The following is a 24,674-nucleotide window of genomic DNA, read 5'->3' as shown; positions in this document are numbered from 1 at the left end:
TTTCCGTGCCAACCACCTCTTCTCTTAATCTAATCATCACACCATTATTTCACTCCTCTTCCTCCCCCTCATTGTTCCCTTCTTCCCTCGCCTCTCCTTCCTTGCGGCCTCTGCTGCAGCCCACTGACAATGTGGAGAATGGGAAACAAATGAACGCTGAAAAAAAAAAAAAAACCGAGGAGGGCAAAAACTGCTGAGTCATGCTTGGCAGAGAAGTATCTCATCGTTATGAGGCTCGGCGGAATATTATATGAGTATATTGTTTCATCGTTCCCTGCAGTGGTGAAAGAAAAACCCTTTGTTAATATCTATTATCAATTATGAAAAGTTGCTGAGTCATGAGTGGATGAGAATGTTTTTCATCTTGATAAAAGAAATTTGCCCCCCCCCCCACTACCCACCCCTTGTTTTTCTGTCAAGTTGTTGATACTGTAAGTGTAAAATTACAAATGGCAATGAGAAGTGTCAGAGTTGAGCACTGTGGGTTATCTCATTTTAAAAACATCTGTGTAGACCGATAAATTAGATTACATCCACATTTTTTCACTTTTGTCAGCCAACGGGAGAGGTCGCGAGGATTATAAAACCAAGAATGAACAAAGTTGTCGAAAGAGAAGTATGAAAATAATTTCTCTCCAGCCTCTTGTCCTTCTTTTAAAAATGTTCAATAATAATAATCTGTAAAATAACGAATCATCTGATGAATGAAAAATATTTCCTCACAAATGCGGTAAAATATTAATCTGTTCACGAGTCACTGAAGGTGAAACTATGTTTTACTGTAGAGAAGTGTTTTTTTGTGTGTTTTTGTCTTTTGCTAATGTTAGTTCAAAGTGCAGTGCATAACTTTTTTGCCGTTGTTGCCGCAACATCCTTAAAAAACAAGCTCTGTCAAGCAATACTATCAGACCTGAATGAGGGAGTGCGCAGCAAACTGGAAAAATTTGTTTTTTTGAGCATTCATTTGACAATGGTTAACAAGCAAGGTTTTTATAGCTACAGTAACTACATAAAAGCTTCACACAGGTGGGAAACAACGGCCATTGTCGCACACAACCTGTTAACGTTGACCACATGTGTCTGTCTCTTCTTTTCACCTTCCCCTCCCCCTCTTCTTTCACTTCATTTAATTGAATTATTACAGTCGCTCGCTGGTTTTCTTTGCTTTCACACAAGCGGTTTCAGTCTCATGTCTCTCCAACACGCTGCTAAAGTAAACTACAATAAGAACGAAAACAGTATCACAGTTTTAAAGAAAGCAGAGGAGCAGAGAGTGAAGAGAAGTGAGGTCACCTTAATTTATAGCATCTAAACTGCTTGGGGGATACAGGTCAAGATGCAGGAAACACACACTTTGTTCTTATGTAATTTAAAATAGTGGAAAGATCAGTTTAGATGATTATATCCATTCATTCAGTCTCTTTATTTTCAGTGCACACTGTGCAGCATTAACACAACGCGATGCTGTAACATAGCATTCAGCAAACATCCATCAATTCAATAAAAACTGCGTCTGTGTGTGACCTCTGATTGACCTTCAAAAAACGTCCAGACATCCATGACATTTGAAAGACAAAGACACATCCCCATGTAGGTGTCTTAATCATTCATTTAAAGGTGCAGTATGTAAGAGTGTAAAAAAGGGAGGACTCCTCCCAAGAACTTAAGGGAACTACAGCAGCATTTACATAGAATGAATGTACTTTTTTTGTTATACCAATGGGAGGATATGCAACACTCTTACATAAAGTATATATCATTTAATTTCATATCACAACACAGGTTATAAGTGGCAAAGTATGTGCATGTCCCCACTCTGAAGGAGCAAGCTAAAAATACCACATCAGCCTTACGCTCTCCATCATACACACGCACACGGATATTAAGAAAGTCTTAGCCGCGATCCATCATCGAGGAACTGTAAATGATGACATCACAGAGAAAGCCCAAAAGACCTCTCACACCTTGGAAATCACACACACACATGCACAAAACCGTATTAACAGACAGTTAAGAGCCTCCGTGTTGTCAGTGACCACCTTCCAGACCCCGAAGTGTCATTAATGACTTCAAACAGAGATGAATATAGTGACTGGGCTATGAGGGGAAGGAGCAGGAGGCGAGGTGGTGCATGTTATAATGACTTCATTTTGACACAGCCACTTTCCAACACTTCCTAATTCACCAGTCCAGACTGTCATTGGCACACACACACACACACACACACACACACACACGATGGTGTTGTCTGTCTTTTTTGGCCCACATGAGTCTTCAGATGTTCTCAAATTCAGCACTTTTGAGGGCGAAAAACTCAAGTCATGAGAACTGAACAGCAGTTCAATTGCATAGTTTGAAGATTTACAGATTTGATGTTTTTATGCAGCAAAATCTGCTATGAACACATGTTAAAAATGAAAAAAAAGAGGCATGTGTACATCTTGTATGTGTCATGCATGGACAGCACACACAGAGAAGAGTGAGGACAATCAAAACCTGTCCGAGAAGGTTTATCCACTGGGTTAGTTCACTATAGGGCCACGAGAACCTTTTTACTGTGTGTGTGTGTGTGTGTGTGTGTGTGTGTGTGCGTGCGTGTGTGAATAGACCTCTGTGTGGAACCACAGAGGCATTTGGTCATGTTTATATCCTTGTTTTTGGCTCGGGTGACTGTGTACATATCAGGGAGTGTGCACATATTTGTGTGTTGGAACTCTGTGGAAGTGGATGCATACCACCGATGCTGCATGTGTGTGTGTGTGCGTGTGTGTTTGCGTATATACGCTAAGCAGACGAGCAAAAAATGTAAATAATATGAATACAAACACATATGAATACAAAAAGTCGTAGGAAAAGGGCTGTCAGCAGAGATTTGAAGCAGATTTGGACTCGGCGTGTGTTTGTGTGTGCGGTGAGCGTCGGCTAATCCTAAATTTATCGTTGGTGGTCGGAGGCGTGTGGTCACATCTGGACTCAGTTTCTTGTACGCATTGCTCTCTTGTTTTCTTTGCGCCCCCCTCGTCACAGCCACCTCACCTGTGCTCTCAGCCTCTCTGACAACTGATTTTCTTCCACTTTCTTCTCATTTTAAAAATATCTTGAGACAAACTTTCTTTGTTTCCACTTGGATGACGCGTCGTGTGTGTGTGTGTGTGATCATACCTGCTGTTTGAGCTGCTGCACCAAACTGTCCTTTTCCCTTTTTAGAGTTGCCACCTCTTCCTGTGTTTTCTTCTTCTTGGACGAGGAGAGCTCCAGCAGGGCAATGTTGGCATCTTTCTCACTTATGGCTGCCAGCAGCGCCTCTTGCCTGCAGAAAGAAAAATCACACTTTAAAATTAATGGATTGTCTTTGGCACTTACTTTTCCGAATTAAAGGTGCAGGTAGATGAGATAGAATGCTGTGGGAGCACTTCTATAATCACTATAAGACATATGAATGCCGTTTCAGCAGAAACACCTTTCAGGGTTTCAAATGTGTCCAATTAAATCGAGTCATATTTAGTTTTCCGCTGCTGGTGTCACGCTCCTCCAGTCACCTCCCTTTTTAATGACTGGGAGACAAGAATCCCAGAGATGAGATATCTAAAATCTGGATAGAGGAAACCAAAAGTATTTGCATGACTAGATACCAATTTGGGGTGTGCTTTAATGTTATGGTGAACCCACGGCATGTCAACAAAAGTAGGGAAATCTTCTTAATTAGAGCACCGCATTGTGATAAAACTGGGCCATTTTTGCAAAAACGCGACTCGAACCATGTAATCAAGAAGTCGGCCGGTTCATTTATGGTGGAGATCATATGGCATATGTATAATCTTTGTCTTCCCTAATTTCTACCCACACCAAAAAAATATACTTAATCTTCTGTGCAGGAAGCAGTAAACATGTTTATCTCAAGTAATAAAATAATGAGACTTTTAGTTCCAGCAGCATATACAGTCACTTGGGCCTGTATCCCATTTTCAACCCCCACTAAGAAAAGATCTATAAAGGCTAGAGATTAAAATCTACTGCAAAATGGGACCAAACACAAGCAGACGTTACTTACAGTACATGTTTTTGTCAAGATCCATTAAACCAAAGCAGAAAACAACTTGATATCCTGGGAATACTGGTGAACCTATTTATGCTAGGTATAATTTATGCTACGTATGAGTGCAAACAAGTGTTGTAATGGTTCGTGGAACCAACGTAAGCGTTGTGATAGTAGCTGTAGCATCCTAAGATTTGGTTCATTTTTAGCCTACGTTTAACCCTTGAACACCGAGCGTATCGCAGACAGCGCGTTTGTGCTAGCGCACTTTGCATTACTGCAATTACGTGATTAACGATTACTGGAAATATTCCAACGTTTCTGAAAGCTACACGTCAAAGCTAACATGTGGTTATTACGGTAATTACACCCAAGCCGGAGAATCAGCATTTTTATCACCAGAAAGGAGAGTTTCAATTTTAAAGACAAAAACTTTAATATTTCATTTTAAATATCATTAGCCTAATAGCATAGTTGCCTAAGTCATATTTGAACATTTTCGGAAAACAAGAAAAAAAACTTTTTTTAGCAAGCACATTGGTAGAGTTAGGCAGATATCACAATTACCAAACAATTACTGAGGCAATTATGCTAATAGGCTAACGATATGTTTTATACTATTTAACACACAAGCTCATGTACAACTACACTGTTTGTTCTCAGTTTATCTTCATTTTAAATTGTAAATAACTGCCATATATGGATAGTTATTCTGGAAATATGGGCAAAAACTGGCCCTTTTATAGTTAAAATAAGCAACAACAACCAAAAAGTGCGATTGGATATTTTGAGGCTTGGGCGTTAAAGGATTAATAGCTCTTCACTTCACAGTAGTCCTCTACCTCAACAGGAATCGGGACAACCTACGCCTTAATGTGAATGTGCAGAACAGAGATATAGAGCTGAATTGTAGGGTCACAGGGTGAAATGGTGATTAAGCCTTGATTAAGGGGAAAAAATATATAGAAATCTAGTCATCTGCATCCTCTGTTAGTCAACTTAGCAATTGATAACAAGGTGTTTAAACACACAGAATGTATCTCATTCAAATTAATAAGAAAAGACGAAGTTTGATGAAACTGGGAATCAGCATCAGATCATGACGAGGTACCAAATTTTTCTTTTCTCTCTCTCTGACATATCATAAAGGTTTTGCCGCAGAAGTTACAGCAGAGACAGTCAAAGTGCAACTCTCACATACTATATCTTTACCAACACAATCACACACTCACATATGACTGCATCTACTCTCTTTCTGTCTCCTTCCCTGTCTGACAGACAGATAGCGTTCTGTGTGGTCAGGAGAGCTGCATCCCATCCATCCCATCCACCGCAGAAGAAGCCACACTGCCGCCTCTGGGGGATCCCCCCCTCCCCTCCGTGACTCCAGTTTTCTCTGGATTCAGTCAGCTTCCAGAGGGACTGTGAATCACAGTGGTTTCCCCCTTCCACAATCACACAGCAGGGCTCAAGGACTGACCACACACAAACGACACAAAGGCTCACATATGAAGAAACAAATGTCTTCCATCCAGTAGATACTGTATATTTTACGCAGTGTGATATCAAAGTTGTGTGTCAACATGCTCCTTGTCATTTCTCTTCATGGACATGTCTTTAAGCCATGACAAACAACATTTTACTTTTATTTCTCCAGGACTGTGAGACACTGGAACACTGTTGCAGTGTTTTCTCTTTGAAATACAAACACACACAAAAAGCCAATGGAACTTTGGTCTTTTGAAAGCTCACGGTGCATCCAGTTCAATACTACATCCAAGAGCGTTACCTGCCAGCACTTGCAGCTTGTAAACCCCAGTGATAAAATTATATTTATTCCAGATGCACTCATCTAACTCTTCATCTCTAATGCACACACACACACACACACACACACTGAAAAAAGCACTCTCTGCTCGGGCCTTTGCAGCTAAACACGAGCTCGTGACAAGTACAGGTTGTGGTTACTTTCTGTTACTTTTGTGATCAGTATAAAAACCAGGTGTTTAAGTGTCGCAGTATATTCTGCTGAATCTTGAGAGAGTTTGACCATCAGAGGACACTTTAAAACAGTGTGTGCTCTCAGCAGTGCTGGCAGCGTGTCCTTTCAGTTGAAAACAGTGAAGGCAGTGCTGCGAAAAAGACGAAAAAGTTCCCAGCGGATATGATGCCTTGGATGTGTAACTTTTCAAGTCTCTTCTACTGTGTAGCAATATGGAGGATAAAGGAAGGTCTGGAAACAGTAAGTGAAGAATAAACGCTCGATATAGAGGTTATCACTGAAAGTAGACATATTATACCCTATTTCTCCAAGTTAACCGAGTCCCCTGGTGTCCTAATGAACATGTCTGTGACATGCTTTGGTCAAAATACCTTAAGGATGAAACACCACAGCAGTTCAATCACCCTGCCAAAACTGCCCTGTTCAGAACTCGGTTTTGAGTGCCTGTATCTAAATGCAAATGAGACACAGGAAACTACGTCAGCGTCACTGAGGCTCCAGCAGCTAACAGCATTAGCATTTGGAAAAGCCATCATTTGCCGACTCTAGTTGGCACATTGCCGCCATATATAACATGTATCCACTGGACACGTAAATCCTCTGAGGCTGGAAGTTTGTGTAGAACTCTTCGCGGGGATCCACTCTTCCAGATACTATCGCCCTCGCCTGCACTCTCGCGTTTTTTAGGGACAAAGCTGAGCTCCGAGAGACAACAATTCCAGGAATGTCTCATTGTGACGTAGCAATAACTGCAGAAGTCAACATCACGTGTTTTATCTCCTGTACTTAGACTGAGGAGGACCACAAAAACGAATTGTGGTCATCTTTTTTCACCGACTCATAGGGCCTCCAGGAGCCTCATAGGAGCTCCGCTTTGTCCGTAAAACACGCGAGCGTGCTGGCGAGGGTAATGGTATCCGAAAACCGGAAGTCCGCGAAAAGTTCTAACCTTGGCTCCACAGTGCAGCACAGAGTTCTACACAAACTGTTATATATGACAGCAATGTGCCTGCTAGAGGCTGCAAATGGTCACTTTTCCAAATGCTGATATCATTTCCTGTCCTTTAAGATACTACTAAACAGAGCATTCTCAACAGGGCTGTTTTGAACTGCTGTGGTGCTTCATCCTTATGGTATTTTGACCAAAGCATGTCACAGACATGTTAATTAAGACACCAGGGAAATAGGTTAACTTGGGAAAATAGGGTATAATATGGGACCTTTAAAATGATTAAAAAGTTGATTTAGCATAATATGTCCCTTTAAATGACCTCCTTCTGTCATTTTTATAGCATGTGCTGCTATCTTGCATGCAGTTCAAAGAAACACTGCTCCTTTCACATTGCACAAAAAATACACCCTAAAAAAACCATCCACTACACATCTGGCTTTTGTCTTATAGAGGGGAAAGGGGGTACAATCACCATTCATCCCCAGGTGAAATGACTCGGGAGCAGCAGCAGTCACAGATACTTATTGGCCTCGGCTCCGATGGAAACATTACACCTGATTGGACACGCTGAATTTTCATCCCGTCTCTGCGTCATAGCGTCGCGGGAGGCAATAGAAACTTGTGGCCTCTGTCAGTAACTTCTCAGACTGTTTGTCTCCTTCGGGCCACAAATTGCATTATTCTACATTCAAGCAGCATGTGTGCATATTTCAGTCTGGAAGTCAGAGTAGAGGAGACTGACTGAAAAAAAACATGAATACATAACGTTTAAACATCAACGAAGAAGACTCGCAAAAACAGCGACAAATTCCACCCCTCTCTCTCTCACTCATTCCCTATCAGTACCTCTCTCACCCACCCTGCCTTCCTCATCTTCCTCTTCACTTTACCCCGTCACTCACCTCTATCTCTCCACCCCCCCCCCCCGCCTGTCATCTTCACAGACAGAGAGAAGGGAGGGGAATTCTTTCCATTGTTCGCCAGTCGTGTGCCATGATGTCATCGCCGGGGCGACGAGGTAGACAGTAAGCAGAAACGCACACAAGTGCACCAGACACCTGACCTCGACACACACATGCACAGAGGCTTACTCTCTCCCCCCTCCCTCCATCCTAAAACCACTTAAGGCCCCTCGTTTTATCAGAAACACCAAAGCCTCGTCTTAGATCACTCACATATTTCTACACACACACATTAAAGCAGCTTCCAGCGTGTGCTGCATTGTCTCTTTTAGCTGTCACCCTTTACTGCAATCTCCAGTGTGTGTGTGTGTGTGTTCAATGATAGCTGTATGACTGTGTTATGACAGCATGTGCTTCCATGTGTGTCCATGCGCTTATAAGGATGTACTTGAGAGGATTCTGTGTGTGTGCGTGTTCACAGGTTGTCTCTAACTTCTGTGCATTTGTATGTGTTAGAGAGAAGTGTGTGTAAAGTAGATTCAGTGTTGTGTGACAATGGCCAGTCTTTGTCGAAGACAAACACAGAGCATTATTACTATTTTTAATACCCCCCTCTCTTCTCTCTGTTTCTTACTGAACAAAAGCAGCCCTCCGTTGATTTCTGTGACACTGTCTGATCTGGTTACACATGTGGCCACGCTCGCAGGACACCACCGTTTACTCTTTAACCCTCAGCAGGATGCGGTGAGGGTCAAGCTCGACCTCATTTCTGCGAGGGGGGAGCTTTACAGTCCTTAATGGACTCTGAGAAAGAGTTTTTGCCAGAAAAGATTTTGAGATTTTGCCAAAACCAACTCAACAGTCAGCAAGTTTTCACGCACAGTTATGCAGTTTTATTAGACTGTCCTTGTCCCAGTATGCTAGGAAATAAAGTGTGTCTGTCCCTTTCAGCTTGTTAACGTTATGCATTTTCAGGTTGACCTAGGATGTCACCAACCACTAGGGTTGGGTACCGATTTGCGTTACTACAGAGTATTGGTTAACTTTTAATCAATCGGTGCCAAATTTCGGTACTTGAAATGTCTGGGAGAGCGCGAGAATGTGAGAGCTGCGCGTCACGAGACTACGAGAGCACGACAGCAATAATGGCAAGCCGAAAGTGGTTGAAAGGGTCATTGCATTTCACACGAATTAGACGAAGACATCGCTCAAAGTAATATTTGCGACAAGAAATGCAAGGTGGGCCGGGGAAACACCTTGTAAAGGCAAATTCAATTGCTTTGTCTCAGAGCTAGTGCCTTTCCTAACACAAGATACCAGGTCCTTCTGTGTATTCAAATTAGGATGTCTAGACACAACTTGGCCCCAATACCTGCAGTAGACAGAAGGGGTGTAAAAGTACGGCCTGGAGAGGCAGACCCCTTCAACAGACAAAGGGATCTGAAAGTGGTGTTTCCTCAGGTATAAATGTTTAGGTCTTCGCCATGAAGAACACCCAGTCAAGCTAGAAATGTTACTACTACTTGAAAAAGAAGAGGTTAAAAAAATAAGAAAATGGGGAAAAAGTGATATAAATGGTGTTCAAGAGTTACACACACACACACACACACACACACACACACACACACACACACACACACACACACACACACACACACACACACACACACACACACACACACACACACACACACACACACACACACACACACACACACACACACACACACACACACACACACACACACACAACTTCAGTTTGTGTGTCTAAAGCGAGGGGGCCCCTTTAGAGAACTGCTTTTCTCTTAGCTGACAGCTTCTGTCCTGAAGTACACAACTATCGAGCACCAGGCTTCGATCCTATTCTCGTCTGCTCTAACACACACACACACACACACACACACACACACACTGAAGGTGTGAACTGCTGCTGCTGCCTCACAACTCCACTACTCAACAGTAAGAAAGAAACAGGTGCAGATATAAGAGGCAAGCATGAAGGCCTCTTTAAAATTTCATACACCTTTTAAAAAACAGTTTTATGGCTGTACACGAGCATAAATGACAGATCAGTGCAAGCTTTATGAAACATTTCATGCTGTTCTGCTTATATGTGCATCAAAGCAAAGACAGATTTATAATAAACCATTCACTGCTGCTCTCCGTCCTGCAAATGTATCAAAGTTTTCACTTCACAGAATTATTAACAGCAGTTATTTGAGGAAAATGACCGACACCTACCACAGTAGTTAGTTCAGTGAGAAATGTTAAAAATGCTCTCCAGGGTGACATTAAACACAACAAAGGGATAATGGCATGGAAAAAAGAGAGAAAGATGATTGATAATTGCAGTAAAGAATGTAATGTCCCCTCTGCTTTTATTCAACGCCAAAACCAAATTGTGTTTACTGATCTGGAAAATTGTTTGTAATGACAAAAACGGCTGTGTAAAAAAAAAAAGAAAGAAGAAAAACGTATGTGCATTCTGTCCGGCAGGCAGCAAGTTTGTGATTTGGTTTATCTTTGACTCTTTCAGGGAAACATATCCAGCATGTATGAATTAGTTACATCTAATGGTGAGATTACAGATTATAACAAACAAAGGATTCAGTCTTTTTGCCCTCCTTTTGCCCGAGTGCATCAGGGAACTACAGTGGCCTTCGCATACCAGAAAGAGCATTGTTTTTTGTTGTTGTTGTTTTTGTATTTTTGATTCCTCTTGAAATCATGCTCTGGCTGGTGTGTCTGTTCATGCTGCTGTAGTATGAAAGGCAACAATTTAAAATATTACACAAAGACATTATACACTTATTCGTTATTGTTATACTTAATTTCTGCCAATTAGCATTTCGGCTACTTTTTCCATTACTATATTTAAACGAATATGCAATATAGAGTGTCTTATATCCTTCAGCACAACAAAAAAATACATATAATTTCACCAACTATATAAACACACTCAAGCAAAAAGTACTCAAAATGTTTAAAATCAGATTAAATTCGTGAAATTTGGAAATATGTCGCAGTTCAAAGTTCACTTTCACTCGTTTTTATGAACAAAAAATAAAGAAAAAGGTCTAGTTTTTGTTTAACTTCTGCACAATTATTACCACTATATCACTACTAAAAATGCGTTATATGATGAACTATTACTTTGACTTAAAAAAATTGTTTTTTTAAGTCTGAATATGACCTATAAACACAGACCCCCTGGATGTCCATATAAGGAGTTGTGTGTTATTCCCATGTCAAATTACCATAGGTGCACAGTCTGCGGCATGCACTAAGAGTTAAAGTACCCTGTTGTATAATGTAAAACAACACACAGTAAGAATAGTAATATTTTTAGGTAAGGATTTCTCTGTCTGTGTGTGTCAACCCTAGTGAAAGTAGGTCAGAGACACTGGACCTAAAGGGGTGAGAGACAAACACAGAGAAATTGAATAAGTGAGAGAAAGAAATTGTTCGAGCTGGTGTACAGGATACCTCTGTGTGTGTGTGAGAGTTAAAGAGGGAGAGAAAAGCTTCCCTCAAGGAGCTGTTGTACATCAGAGAGGCTTAAAGAAAGACGGCAAGAAGACTTACACACACACACACACAGAGAGAGTGAGAGAAACAGCACTGACAGGGAAAAACGAATAGAATAACAGGAGGATTTGGAGGGAAAACAAATCAAAGAGATGTGAATGGGGACACGAACGGAAAGATGGGGGGGGGGGGAGTAGCAGGAAGAGGAGGCAGAGACACAAAGGAAGTGAGAGGATGGTAAAAAAAGAGCGAGAGTGCAAGAAGGGCAGGTGGGACTACTGCATGACAGAATGAGGATCAGATTTTGACATATTTCCCCCCCCTTTCACTCAAACACTGCTTTGCTCTCGCTGGCTCCTTCACCTCCTACTCTCTGCCTGTATCTCAGACACACACGTTTAAAAAAAAAAAACACACTGTGACTAATAGGAAAGGTGTAAAGAAAGCATTATCCATGGTCTGCGGGAGTTCGCAGGACCACACACACACACACACATACACAGTGAAGTGTGACTAAAGATGCAGCTTCTCTTAACACTAAATCCATTTTTATGCTGAACTCCAGAGAGCGAGACATCTGCTTACAATCTGTCAGCACCAAACCTGCTCCTTTAACAACACCTGGACACCTGTGACCCTCTCATGTTTGTTAAAACACACAGAAGAGTGGCAGATGCACAGTGTGACAGTCTGTGGATCTGCCGGATCAATGGACATTCTGTCACACAGCTCTATCATGTGTTCAACCAGACTGCGCTGGAACAAAACAAGACGGATGCAACTTTCACACATTCCTCAGTGCAGTGAAATCTAGTACGTCTGTCGGGTTTAATGGTTTTGTGTGGTTTTCCCTGAGATGGACGTCATAAACACTCGGATTTTGGCAAAGAACTTCAGATGTAAACGTTTTTAGAGCATCATTTTAGAGCAATCGCTGTAAAAATCACTTTTGAATGAAACTCAAGCCAAGATATGGTGAGTTAGCAGCAGCATCAAATCACTACATGTCATGGGGTACATAAATTTGGCAGTCATCTGCATAAACACAACACAAAGGACAAGATACAGGCAGATGATCCGCTGTCGTGACCCCCTAAAGGTAGAAGCAGAAAGAAGAAGATCTGCATAGAAATCCAAGGGGAATCAGGTACAACAAAAAAAGGAGGGGTCCCAGAATGGAACCCTGTGGCACTCCACAGTGTAGAGATAATGCGCAGAATCGTTCAGACTGATGCAGAAACTTCAGGTAGGAATGAAACCCATCCAAGGCTGCACCTTTAATGGCCATCCAGTGCTTAGGATGAGAAATGGCTAATTTATGCTATGCTAAACTAAAGTTAAAAGGCGCCAATGGTTTAACGGGGAAGAAAGAGATCAAATAAATACTGACACATGATCTGAGAACACCAGATTAACTGCAGATAGACCACACAATAAGACCAGGTCACATGGTCAGGACAACACACGTCAATGTTAAAATCCTCAACCACTATAATATATATATATAATACATATTCGCTGTTTCAAGGGTTGTAAGGAACATTTTTGTAGGTAAGGAACTGTATCTAAAAAAAAATCCAACTGCTTTTTTATTCTGTTTTTACTGCACTCAAGTGTAGCAAAGTACAAACACCAGCCACGTTTAATTGCAAACAACACAGTGAGATATTTTCATTATCTGTAAAAGCTAAATTGCTGTTTTTATTGCATATATAAAAAGCCAAATCATTGATTGATTACATATGTGCTTGAATCTAAAAAATCTGACGTCTTCCTTTTTCACTTTAACAATCCCAATTCTTCCACTGGTCCATCCTGTCCTCCTCTGTTTGTCCGTCCACTACCGCTTCATTATTTCCAGAATAGAAAAGTAATCGCTTGGCAGTCGTAACGTACAATCAGAGGGATTGAAAAAAAATGTGTGTTTTGTTTTCTACTTCTTTTTCTTTTTGATATGTTTTCCCTCTTCATTGCTCCGTCTTCCTCTTTAATTGCTGTTTAATGATCTGTTTGATGGCCTGGCACCAACAACGTGTAATCAGCTGAGGTTTTGCCGCATCCCTTGTTTTTTTTTCCTTTATCTGCTCTTTTTCTCCACTTGTTTCTTTTGGTTCCGATGTTGTCTTCACGTCTTTGTGCTTAGTTCTTACCGTTCTTTTTTGTTTCTACGCTGAAATACGTGTGCAGACACATGCAATAAGTGACATAATCACGACACATTACGACGCAAAAGGTCAGGACAATAAAAAGAGGCCCTGTCGCAATTTCAGCTGAAGTTTGCAAAGCTTCGGAAAACCCTATTATTTAAATACAACTTCTGACTGCAGCACATCTTTTATAGCCTCTATTTTTCCCTGATTCGAATCTCTCTCCCAGTCTCTCACAAGGGAGAATGAAATAAATCAAAGAGGACAGACGAAGACAGAGAGAGAGAGAGAGAGAGAGAGAGAGAGAGAGAGAGAGAGAGAGAGAGAGAGAGAGAGAGAGAGAGAGAGAGAGAGAGAGAGGGCGAAAAAGCGAGCGCTAAGAGGGGAGGACGGAAGAAAGAGAGCAGGGCGCCCTGTTTTCAGCGAAGTGTCAGAACCCCATTTTTTGTCGCACTAAGCTCTCGACATGTCTGCTACGCATACACACACACAACAACACACAACAATTACACAGACTGGTTTTGGCACAGTGTGGATTAATCTCATTGCTGTCTGACAGGATCAAAGCTCTCTTCTGTGCGTTTAGAGGACTGCCATAAGCATGTGTTCATGCGTTTGTGTGGGAGGACGTGTGTGTGTGTGAGTGTGTGTGTGAGTGTGTACGTAAATCTCCAAACATTCCTCTGGGAGCGAAATCTTCTCAGAAGTCGTCCTATCTTGTCAGTTTTTTTGGATGTGTGTGTGTGTGAGCTTGCATGTGTACCTTTGTGAGGACCAAAAACACTGTAAGAAGTGAGGAATTTGGGACATTTTTGGCTGGTTTTCACTATTTTACTTGGGTTTTTTCAGGTTATATGAAATGCATTATGTCTGTAAGTGTCCTCACTAAGAATGCTGTACAAGAATATGTGTGAAGTTAGTGATGACTCTCCGTCGCCCGAATCGCAGACGCGTTGAGAGCAGAATCGTTTGATTACAATCATCGATTATTTTTGGAACCTCGCGAGAAAATAAATGAACGAATGGAAGAATTAACGCTCGACCGAAATCCTTCAATAGCGGCACTTCTTGACAGACGTGGGCTTCGACGGAGAGGAGACGGATGGCAAGTCGAACGGAGGAATGGAGGGAAGCCAGGATGCAAGGAATGAGAAATGAAGGAGGATGAAGGGGGGGGGGGGGGGAGGAATACCAGAGCAAGCGAGGGATGGAGGGGTGGGAAGAATGAGAGGAGGAATGACGGAAGGGGTGCAAGGAGTGGGTTGAAGTTTACAGGGAAAGCAGGGAGAGAGATAAAAGGAAGAGCAGAGCAGCAAAGGAGAAATAAAGCGAATTTATAGTGTTCACCTTGAGGCATCAGACAAGGCTCTGACAGCAGGAGCCACAAGACGGAGCAGCGACTTGCTGCTGCTGCTGCTGACTTTCTCTATGCCTGTAATTATACACGTGATTCAAAGTACAGTGTGCGTGTACAGGGTTCACGGAGCGGAGGATGTCCAGATCCTTCAAGACTCACAGACTATAGCAAAAACAGCACAATAGATTCATATAGGTTTTTCTTTCTACGTTAATGCATGGAGCGTTTCCATGACGACTGACCGGAAAAAGACGGGTGTGACGTCATGTTTACGTGCCGCGACACCGGAGTCCGGGCATAGTTTACCAGTTAGCTCCGTTAGCTCCTTTAGCGCCGTTAGCACGTCTACAGTCAAACTGGAGTGGTCTGTTTATTAAACCAAAATAGCAGCGCTACAAATAAACCAGCGTACCTGTGTACGGCGTATGTGTGCCTCTGTTTTTAAAGTTTAGCGTTACTTTAGAGACTCATTTTAACAATACGGAGTCACGTGAGCATGACGTCACGCGCATCTTTTTCCGGTCAGTCGTCATGGAAACGCGTTGTGCATTAACGTTGACGCCGTTAAACGGCGTTGACGCGTTAATGTTTGACAGCACTAATAAACAGACCACTCCAGTTCGACTGTAGGCACGCTAGCGGTGCCAAAGGAGCTAACTGGCATGCGTTAACATTGACGCCGTTAACCGTCGCTTATATTAAGTGAATATTAAATACAAGAAATCAAAAAACATCTTTTTAATTTAGCTTTTAAATGGATTTTGCAGCATTTATCAATCTTCTGATGAGAAAATAAGCCAATTATGTCCAACTTTTACTACAAAAATGAGAGAAAACAACACATTTAATATGATTATTTTGTTTTTAACCCCAAAGCAAATTTAATCTACTAAGCTTCATTTACATAATTATTATTTTAGGCATATACTCGGTGTTGCTGGTAGTGTTATCAGGCTGCAGCAGCCTCCCACATGCAGACAAAGCAACTACAATATCACATTATTCCCCCTGACAAAAGCAAACAAAAGTAAACGTGACTCATCGTTCGTCGCCTGCTGCTGGAAGCCTTGACCGACAGCGTCGCCAAAACAAATTGACAAGTGCATCGCTGCCTCTGTTTCTGCACAGCGGGCCTTTGCCTCAGTGTTATTACTTGTAATAAATGTGATTTTTAAGCATTGCTAATGTGAATAAAGTCCTTAATAACCTCCCAGTGTCTCAATCATCTGCCAAAATCTGCAACAGATACATTCTGGTAAAAGATCAGGAAATGAAGGTAAAGGAGGATGTTTGTGCTAAATAAGTGCTAATATTTACTGTAGAGAGATTGATAGATGAACGGAAAGAGCGCGGGAGACGGAGATGAAGGTAATATAATTTTTTGGGGGATATCACACGGCTCCGTTGGCTCGTGTGAGTTGTTGTTGGACAGCTGTCTTTCTCCTCAATGCTTTCCTTCCTTTTCCCTCTGCCAAAAAAACATTTCAGCTTCTTCTCTTTCATTTTATTATCCTCCTACTGTCTCTCTACCCTCAGAAAAAGAGATTTACAGCTCTCGCCGTGACCTCTTCAATCTTGTTTCTTGCTCTGTTTTTGTCCGCAACTTGTTTCGTGTCAAATCCCTCGCCTTTGTCCTCTCCTCTCCATTAGTGAGTCGGGGCAATAAAATAAATTGACTGCTTTAAAATGGAGCGATGTTTGCCAAAACCACATTTTAAATTAATTTACAGAAAATATTTATGCATGTGGCTGTTCTGATCAGTAAAACACATGAGCTTCTATGAAAACGCAATCCTGTGATGGAAAGACACTCCGAATTCAGACTACTTCTTGGAACAAAAGGTGGGGGGGGGAATGTTTTTCAATAATTCTTCATAAAGCTGTCACTGTCACATTTGCTGTAACAAATCACACGTGATGTACGAAAAAGTTCAAAACCACCAGATTCTGATGTAAAGCCAGTTTAAACGTCCACAAATCAAAGGTTGTGTTTAAAACACAGCGGGTCTTTTTCACCCTGAATAAAGTCGGCGTGACAAGGTCATCGAGAAAAGCCTCAGTGAGATTTCCAATGTTTAATTTCACGTGTGTGTGTGTGTGTGTGTGTGTGTGTGTGTGTGTGTGTGTGTGTGTGTGTGTGTGTGTGTGTGTGTGTGTGTGTGTGTGTGTGTGTGTGTGTGTGTGTGTGTGTGTGTGCGCACTGTGGTTATGACTCTCATTAAGAGACCACCGAAGTAATATGAGATTTTAAGTAGCCGAAATGTTCTTTTTCCTCACAGTCAAGTTACAACCAATTAAATCCAGTTTATGCAAATCAAAACCCTAAAAACAAACTTCCTGGGCTTTTAAAAGGTGTAGAATATTTATTGTCCAGTGAAAGCCAAAGAACATCTTTGTATGTTACATTATATTTTTCAAATACACAAAACCAGACCTAAGAAACATGTGTCTGTGAGGTGCTGTTTCTCACACACACACACACACACCTGCAAAGCCCACGCTCTGCAAACACATGTGCACACAACGCTGGGAAGGAAAGCGAAAACCGTGTCCATATTTTAATATATATCACAAAGAAAATATGTCTGTGTGCTTTATGGGTGTGCGCGCATGTGTGAAGGTCACTGCAGGTGATTTATCAGTGGGGGGGGAGGTCACATGTTGGAGCACAGATGTGTGTCTGTGTGTGTGTGTGTGTGTGTAATTCTCTTCCGTTTGCTTTCCATCTTTAGATTTGTGGGCTATTTACTCATTATTTTCATGTGTATTACCATGTTTATGGATCCTATAGCATACAAATAAATAGTCAAATATACAGAAACTAACAATAATCACTTATCAGCCACATTATTAGGCACAAAGGCCACCTCATTCCTTACCCTTTACCTTACACTCAGAAATAAAAGTTCTAAGTAGAACAATTTTTGGCTCCAAGTAGAACTTTTTTATAAAGGTTACACAGATTACCACTTACTGGATATTAACTCTTTTTTTGGACTATTCGTTGTAAAAACTACAGAAAATTCCAGTAAATCAGCTGTTTCTAAAATACTAACGACAACCATGCTACATTCAAAGTCACTTAAATCACATTTCTTACCCATTGTGATGCTCAGGTTGAAATTCAGCAGGTCGTCTTGACCATGACTACATGCCTAAACGCAGTGAGGTGCTGCCGTGTGATTGGCTGACTACACATTTGTGTAAAGCAGCTGATCGGGTGTACCTAATAAAGTGGCCAGTGAGCGTATCAGACTTAAGATGACTAAATAGACAGGCTGAGGAAAACATGTACAAATTGCTTGTGAAAATGACCAAACACAGACACTCTAATAACTACATTATAGTGCGCTTGTGTGTGTGTGTGAGGCAATACGATTAAGGAAAGGGAGGAAACAGGGAAAGAGTGTGTGCGCTCTTCCAGCTGTACTTGGAATAAATTTCTGCATGTGTGTGTGTTAATATATTCCGTGTCTGTCCCAGAAACCTCTGAAACATGCCGTATCATATATCATGTCTTACAGTAACATTAAACCTTACACCAATGTAAAAACTGGGCAACAAATCAGACATCAAGCCTCTGAGAGTTATGGCGGCCTGTGTGCACGGAGACAGTTTCATGTGCATTACACCGTGATATACGGACACCCAGGACACAGCCACCTTAAACATCTCGTGTTTTACATGTGGGAGAAAGCCAGAGAGAGATGACGTCTTCTCCCCGACCAAACCCTAATGTCTTGTGAAAAATACGAGCGGGTGGCGTCATCGCCGTTCCTCACAGCTACCTGAAACATCTAAACTCCTTCACCGAGGGTTAACTGGGGAAGAAAACGCACCGTATCCCAAACGTGAGAAGAATAATCTTCCCACAAGCTGAGAAAATATCATGTATAATGCAAAAGTAGAAGTTTTAGAAGAAAGAAAATTCTCCATTTTATCCCGGTGAGCTGTTAAACACTAACACACGAGTGTGACAAAGTCTACACAGGCTCCTGAAGACGATTCAAACGCACACTTCAAAGAGCAGTTTCCACTATGTTCTGTGCTTTAATCAGAAAAAAACCCACACACACACGACACATACGTGAGAAAACACTAGGAACTAAGAAGCTGTGGTAGCACTAGGCAAAAAAAATAAAAAACATGAGTTAAAAGAAAACTGCTGGCCAACGCAGACACTCTAACCAACAATAAATAATTTATCCTGAAAATGTAGAAACACTGTTCAGGGAGCAACAAACTCTTCTTCAAGGTCTGCTGCCACAGATTTAATGATTTAAAGTGCTTTTTTTCTTCCTTTACCAGTATGTGCTACCAAGGTGTTATCAATAAAAGTGGCCTCCAAAAAAAAGGAAATAACACTTACACACAGCTACAAAATGTGTCTTGTTACTGTCACAAATGACTCGCATTTTAATTAACTATGGAACATGGAAATGGCTAAAGATTAAAATACATTTTTGCAGCTATGCACGCATTCGTACGTGATATCTTAAGTATTTGCAATTAACAGAGAAGTGTAGACTAGAGAAACAATTACTCGATTAATCGGTTTGAAGGTTTTTCCATGATTAAAACAAGATTTCTCATAGCTTCAGCTGCTTAATTGTGTATATTTTCTGGTTTCTTTGCTCCACATAACAAAGAAATCATTAGAGCTGCAATTAACGATTATTTTCGATATAACGATCAATTAATCCGTCGATTATTTTCTCGATTAATCGATTGGTCCATGTCTCAAATGTCTTGTCTTGTTTTCTTGTCCAAAACCCAAAAATTATTCGGTTTTAATGATTTCTTTGTCATATAGAACAAAGAAACCAGGAAATATTCCCATTTAAGAAGCTCAAGCAAAGAGAAATCTTGTTTCAATCATGAAAAAAGCTTCAAACCGATTATCAAATGAGTTGACGATTAATTAATCGAGTAATTGTTTCTCGAGTCTCCACTTCTCTCTTACATGGCAAATACTTAAGATATCACGTACAAATGCGGGCATAGTTGCAAATACGTTGATCTTTATTATAATCTGTAATTAACATATTCCATATTTAATTACATTGCGAATCAGAAAACTTCCTTCAGAAAAACACTCAATTAATTGACGTTTCATTTAGTCATCCATTAATAATCAATTAATCGAGTAATTGTTTCAGCTCTAGAAATCATTAAAAACTGAATCATTTTGGTTTGTGGACAAAAACAAGACATTTGAGAACATCATCATTTCCAGGTTTGAGGGTTATTCTGTGGACCAAGCGATTACTCGATTAATCGCGATAATAATCGTTAGCTGCAGCTCTTTCAGTGCAGACTGTGTGTCTGCGACAGAAACACGCAGATGCAAACATCTGGTCTCTGTATGATCCATCAGTGGAAACTCACAGAGTATATACAGTACAGTATGCCGGAGGGACACACAAGTTAAATGATAGCACAGACTCAACTACCGACTGGAGAGGGATAAATCTAATCATGCATGGTTAAGATCGTCTGCATGTTTGCATGTTGTGCTTGTGTATCTGTATTGACATAATGTGTACATCTCTTCACCTGTGTGTGTGTCTGTTACATAAAGACTCATCGCGGAGCCCCGCGCGGTCATAAAAGGAAACAGAGGACAAAGACGTGACATCCATAAATCAATCAAGCACGCGGACAAACACATGTGTGCGCTCGCGTTCACATATGGAAACAAGGCTATACGCATTCTGGAGCGCTGACGCCTGTAATAATCACACGGGTCATTTACTGCAGCTATAAAACGGCCAATAACTGGCTCACCTGGGCTGCGAATGGACATACTGCTAGACACACACATACACTCGATACAGAAATGCAATGTAGGTAGAAAATGTCAAGGACAGCGTGCAGGACGCCTAAATCACACAGCGTGCACTCGTTTTCCCATGATGCCACAATATAAGATGTCCCACGGCTGTGTTTAAACAGGCAGGACGGCGCTAACTCGGACCTTCTTCTTGGCTTCTATTTCAGCCCGATAAATTATGTCTTGTTGAATGTAACACACATAATCATCGGACCTGCTGGAGCAAAACCATCTATTAAAATTGCACTGAAACGTATTAATTCAGTGTGCCAGCGTTAGGAAATCAATTACACGAAGAGCACGGACAGTGGGTAACGTGGTTATCGGTTAACAGCTTTTTAAAAGAGTGAAGAGAAAGACAGAGGAGATAAAAGAAGACAGCAGAGAGAGTGGAGGAAGTGGAGGAAAGAACGCAGTGTTGATGAGGTGTCGGGTGAAGTTCACCGCGACAACTTAACACCTTCTGGGAACGCCGGAGACACGAGGGGACGCGACGGCAGATATCGTAAGAGTTGCTAATTTGAGAGGAAGTGTTGAGGGTCAAGACGATCCTGGTTTTAAGTGATTCAGTCATTTAAGGTTTAACAAAAGAAGAATACACTCTTATTTTGTATTGAATAATGGAATTTGGGAATATAGGAACCAGATATATATGAAAAAAACTACATGTTAGCATTAATATAAGTATTAAGTGACTGTGCTCTTACTTCATCTCCAGCAGCTCCCCCAGGTGCTTCCGCCTCTCGGCCCGCAGGGCGGTCAGGTGACCTTCCTTCTCAGCCAGCGAGAGCTGAGTCGACGACAGCTTGGCTTTCATCACGTCCAGTTCCTGTTTCACTCTGTCCATGGCAACCAGCAGGTCCTCCACCTGACACACACACGCACAACGTAGGACATGATTTTAATATACTCGCTTTGTCATGCTTTAAAATGCTAGTTTTTTATCCCACATTTATGGTCAATTTAATGCTTGTGTGTTGTTTTTACATGAAATGCTTCGCTGTAACACATCGAATTTGTATCTTTTCTCTCTCATGTTTCTTTGGCTACTATACAATTCACACTTCCTCCCCTTCTGAATTGTTTAAGGGGGGAAAAACAGAAGAGCAAAAACATCAAAAAGACAAAAAGGGGGATACCTTATTTTAATTACTCCAATAAAAGAAATAGTGTATTTCATGTTTTTCTACCATTATTACATTCATAAATAGTTACTATTTCATTCTTGGAAGAATCTCATGGAACACCCTGAAGATTATGATGGAAAAACATGATCATTTAGTGAAAATATTGGCTTTTTTTTTTGTTTTCTTCTGGATCTGTATTGACTTTTAAAGTTGGTAGAGTCTAACAAATAATTTCTCTGGTGTCATCGATAGCAAACATCAACACAAACATGTAATGTTCTCTTCGTTTCACGTATTGAACCAGCTGTTAGAGCCGTGGTGTGCACAACAACAGCTTTCATAAATCTGTGGGGGGGTTCTTCGTTTACAAAAACACAGGGGGGGGGGGAAGCAATGGTGAAGTAAATAATACTGTTTCTGTTTGTTACCTTTGACCACCTAAAGCCGGCTGTGGTGAACTCATGCATTGGAATATGAGAGAGCTGCGTACAAAAAAGAGCAGAGATGGAGAAAGAGAGGACAAAAAAAACGGAGCAGAGGAACGAGGTGGCGGCGGTGAAAGGGTGGAGAATAAACCGGAAGGGAAATAAAGAAGAATAAAAAAGTGGACATAGGGAAGTGAGAGGAGCGGAAGAGAGGATGAGGGCATAGAAAAAGGTGATTAGAAAGAGATTACAGAGTTAAAACAATACACGGACAAGGCAGAAAGAGAAGAATTGTGACACTCGAGAACATGAAAAGCAGATGAATATGCAGACAGTGCAAGTATGTAATACAGTCATAAACACAGGCAGTGTTAAGAATCTGATTCAGAGGTTGGGAATAAAATGAGAGGACAGATGTGACCTGAAGGAAAGAGAAAATGAGGAGCAGGAACACTTTTTGGCTGACATTAAGAGATGTAGAGATGGAAGAATGAAGCGGTGAGGAGTGAAGGGCCTGGAAATGAAGGAGCTGGAGGACAAGAGGAGGTCAGGAGGACTGCAACCCTTTCAGTTTAATGGCCCTGTGTGTGTTTGTGTATTTTTGAGTCAATCCACGTTTATTCTATTCCAGAGAAAAGAAGAAGAAAGTGCAGCGAGTTCAGAAACTATAATTGTCTGCAAAAAAACGAAGAAGAGAAGAGAAGTCTGTCTTTGGTTTGGTCTGTGAAGACACTGATGGAGTGTGTCACTGATGACTCACTTCACTGTCTCACACACACACACATACACACCTTGCTTCAGTGATCACACACACTTGTGAGTCATGTCTCGCAGAAAAGGTTGAATATGATTTCATGTGGTCAACGGTTTTGCCGGTCGAACCCAGCGCACAGCTATTCTCCAGACCTTCATTCTGTTTGACAACCTAACCCTAACCATCTATAACCAGTTAATGCCTAATACATCTTAAAACCAACCAGCCCGTAAACCACTTCCTCAGAAAATAGGCTCAGGACCAGGCTTTGGTTCCCATGAGGACTGCTGGTCTTCACAAGGTCAGCATTAATACCAGAACAGGGTCCTCGAGAGGTAACAAAAACAAGCACACGCTCGCTAATTCAGCGCTCATTAAGAGAGAAAACTGCCTCGGCCTCTGTCGTCATTTTAACGAATCATTATGCGAAATGATGTGGTTATAAAACAAGGACGCACAAATGTTTATTTACAATTTGCTTGTGTATATAAAGACACGTTTCCCGTTAGAGGGCCGCGTCCACCTGGCTCCGGCTGAATGCTGCGCTGTGCCCAGTCGGTGTACTGCTGTTTAACTAGCAGTTAGCACTTCTTTCCGCCATGTTTGCGCGTCTGGAGCAATCTATGCATGTGTAACACTGTCCTGTGTATTACTGTCCTGTCTGTGAGAGCATATATATATATATATATATATATATATATATATATATATATATATATATATATATATATATATATATATGTGTGTACTGAAAGGCTGAGTTAGCGTTGTTGATGTTGGGCGACGACTGCACCAAGTGTTTTGGCTCTGCCGCCTCCGCTCGTCCACCGCACACTGACATTTCTGCTCCTTCACTAAAGCATTTGAGTGCGAGGACGCTCTGCAGCACCCCGTCCTGGACTAAATGACCTCGATTCAGCCTAATTGAAGCTGCCACTTCTATCATTTTTAGGGTTTTCAGTACATTGAGAGCTAAATTGAATGTGATAGCTTTGGCACAAATGGGTCTAAACAAATTAAAACGAGAGGATGAACATGTTGGAAGTGACTTTTTCATTTTTTTCCCTTTTCATTTTCATCGTTGTGAACGTTTGTTGTGAGTTTTGTGCACAGTAAACCTATTGTGTTTAAATACAAACTGCTTCTCTTCTTGCTTTACATCAGTACAGATGGAGGCAACAACAACAATGCGCTAGTAAAGCGAGACAACTGTAAACAGGTTGCAGTTTGACTGAAAACTAGTGCTGTCAAACGTTAAGGCGTTAACAGTGTTTAACGCTTGACACGTTTCCATGACGACTGAGCGGAAAAAGACACGCGTTACGTCATGTTTACGTGACTCCCGATTGTTAAAATTAGTCTTTAAAGTAACGCTAAACTTTAAAAACAGAGGCACATATACGCAGAACACAGGTACGCTGGTTATTTGTAGCGCCACTCTTTTCGTCTTATAAACAGAGCGCTCCAGTTCGACTGAAGGTGCGCTAAAGGAGCTAATGCAGCTAACGGAGCAAACTGGTAAACGGTGCCTGGACTCGGATGTCGTGGCACGTAAACATGACGTCACGCGCGTCTTTTTCCGGTCAGTCGTCATGGAAAGGCGCCATGCGT

General features: G+C 41.4%; 1 protein-coding gene across 2 annotated transcripts in view; it reads right to left on the bottom strand.

The window, feature by feature from the left end:
- The window catches only part of LOC310941400 (ELKS/Rab6-interacting/CAST family member 1-like), a 115,533-nt gene that overhangs the window by 31,955 nt on the left and 58,904 nt on the right, over positions 1-24,674 (bottom strand). For both annotated transcript variants that reach the window (XM_083906564.1, XM_083906565.1), the window contains 2 exons: positions 21,465-21,625; positions 3,163-3,310 (listed from right to left, as the gene is read on the bottom strand). In XM_083906564.1, the coding sequence (XP_083762690.1) occupies positions 3,163-3,310; positions 21,465-21,625 (309 nt within the window). The remainder of the gene's footprint in view (positions 1-3,162; positions 3,311-21,464; positions 21,626-24,674) is intronic.

Source organism: Microchirus variegatus (assembly GCF_963457635.1).
Source record: "Microchirus variegatus genome assembly, chromosome: 20".
Lineage (NCBI taxonomy): Eukaryota > Metazoa > Chordata > Actinopteri > Pleuronectiformes > Soleidae > Microchirus > Microchirus variegatus.
Note: the sequence above shows the minus strand (reverse complement) of the source record. Positions and strands in the feature narration are given on the sequence as shown.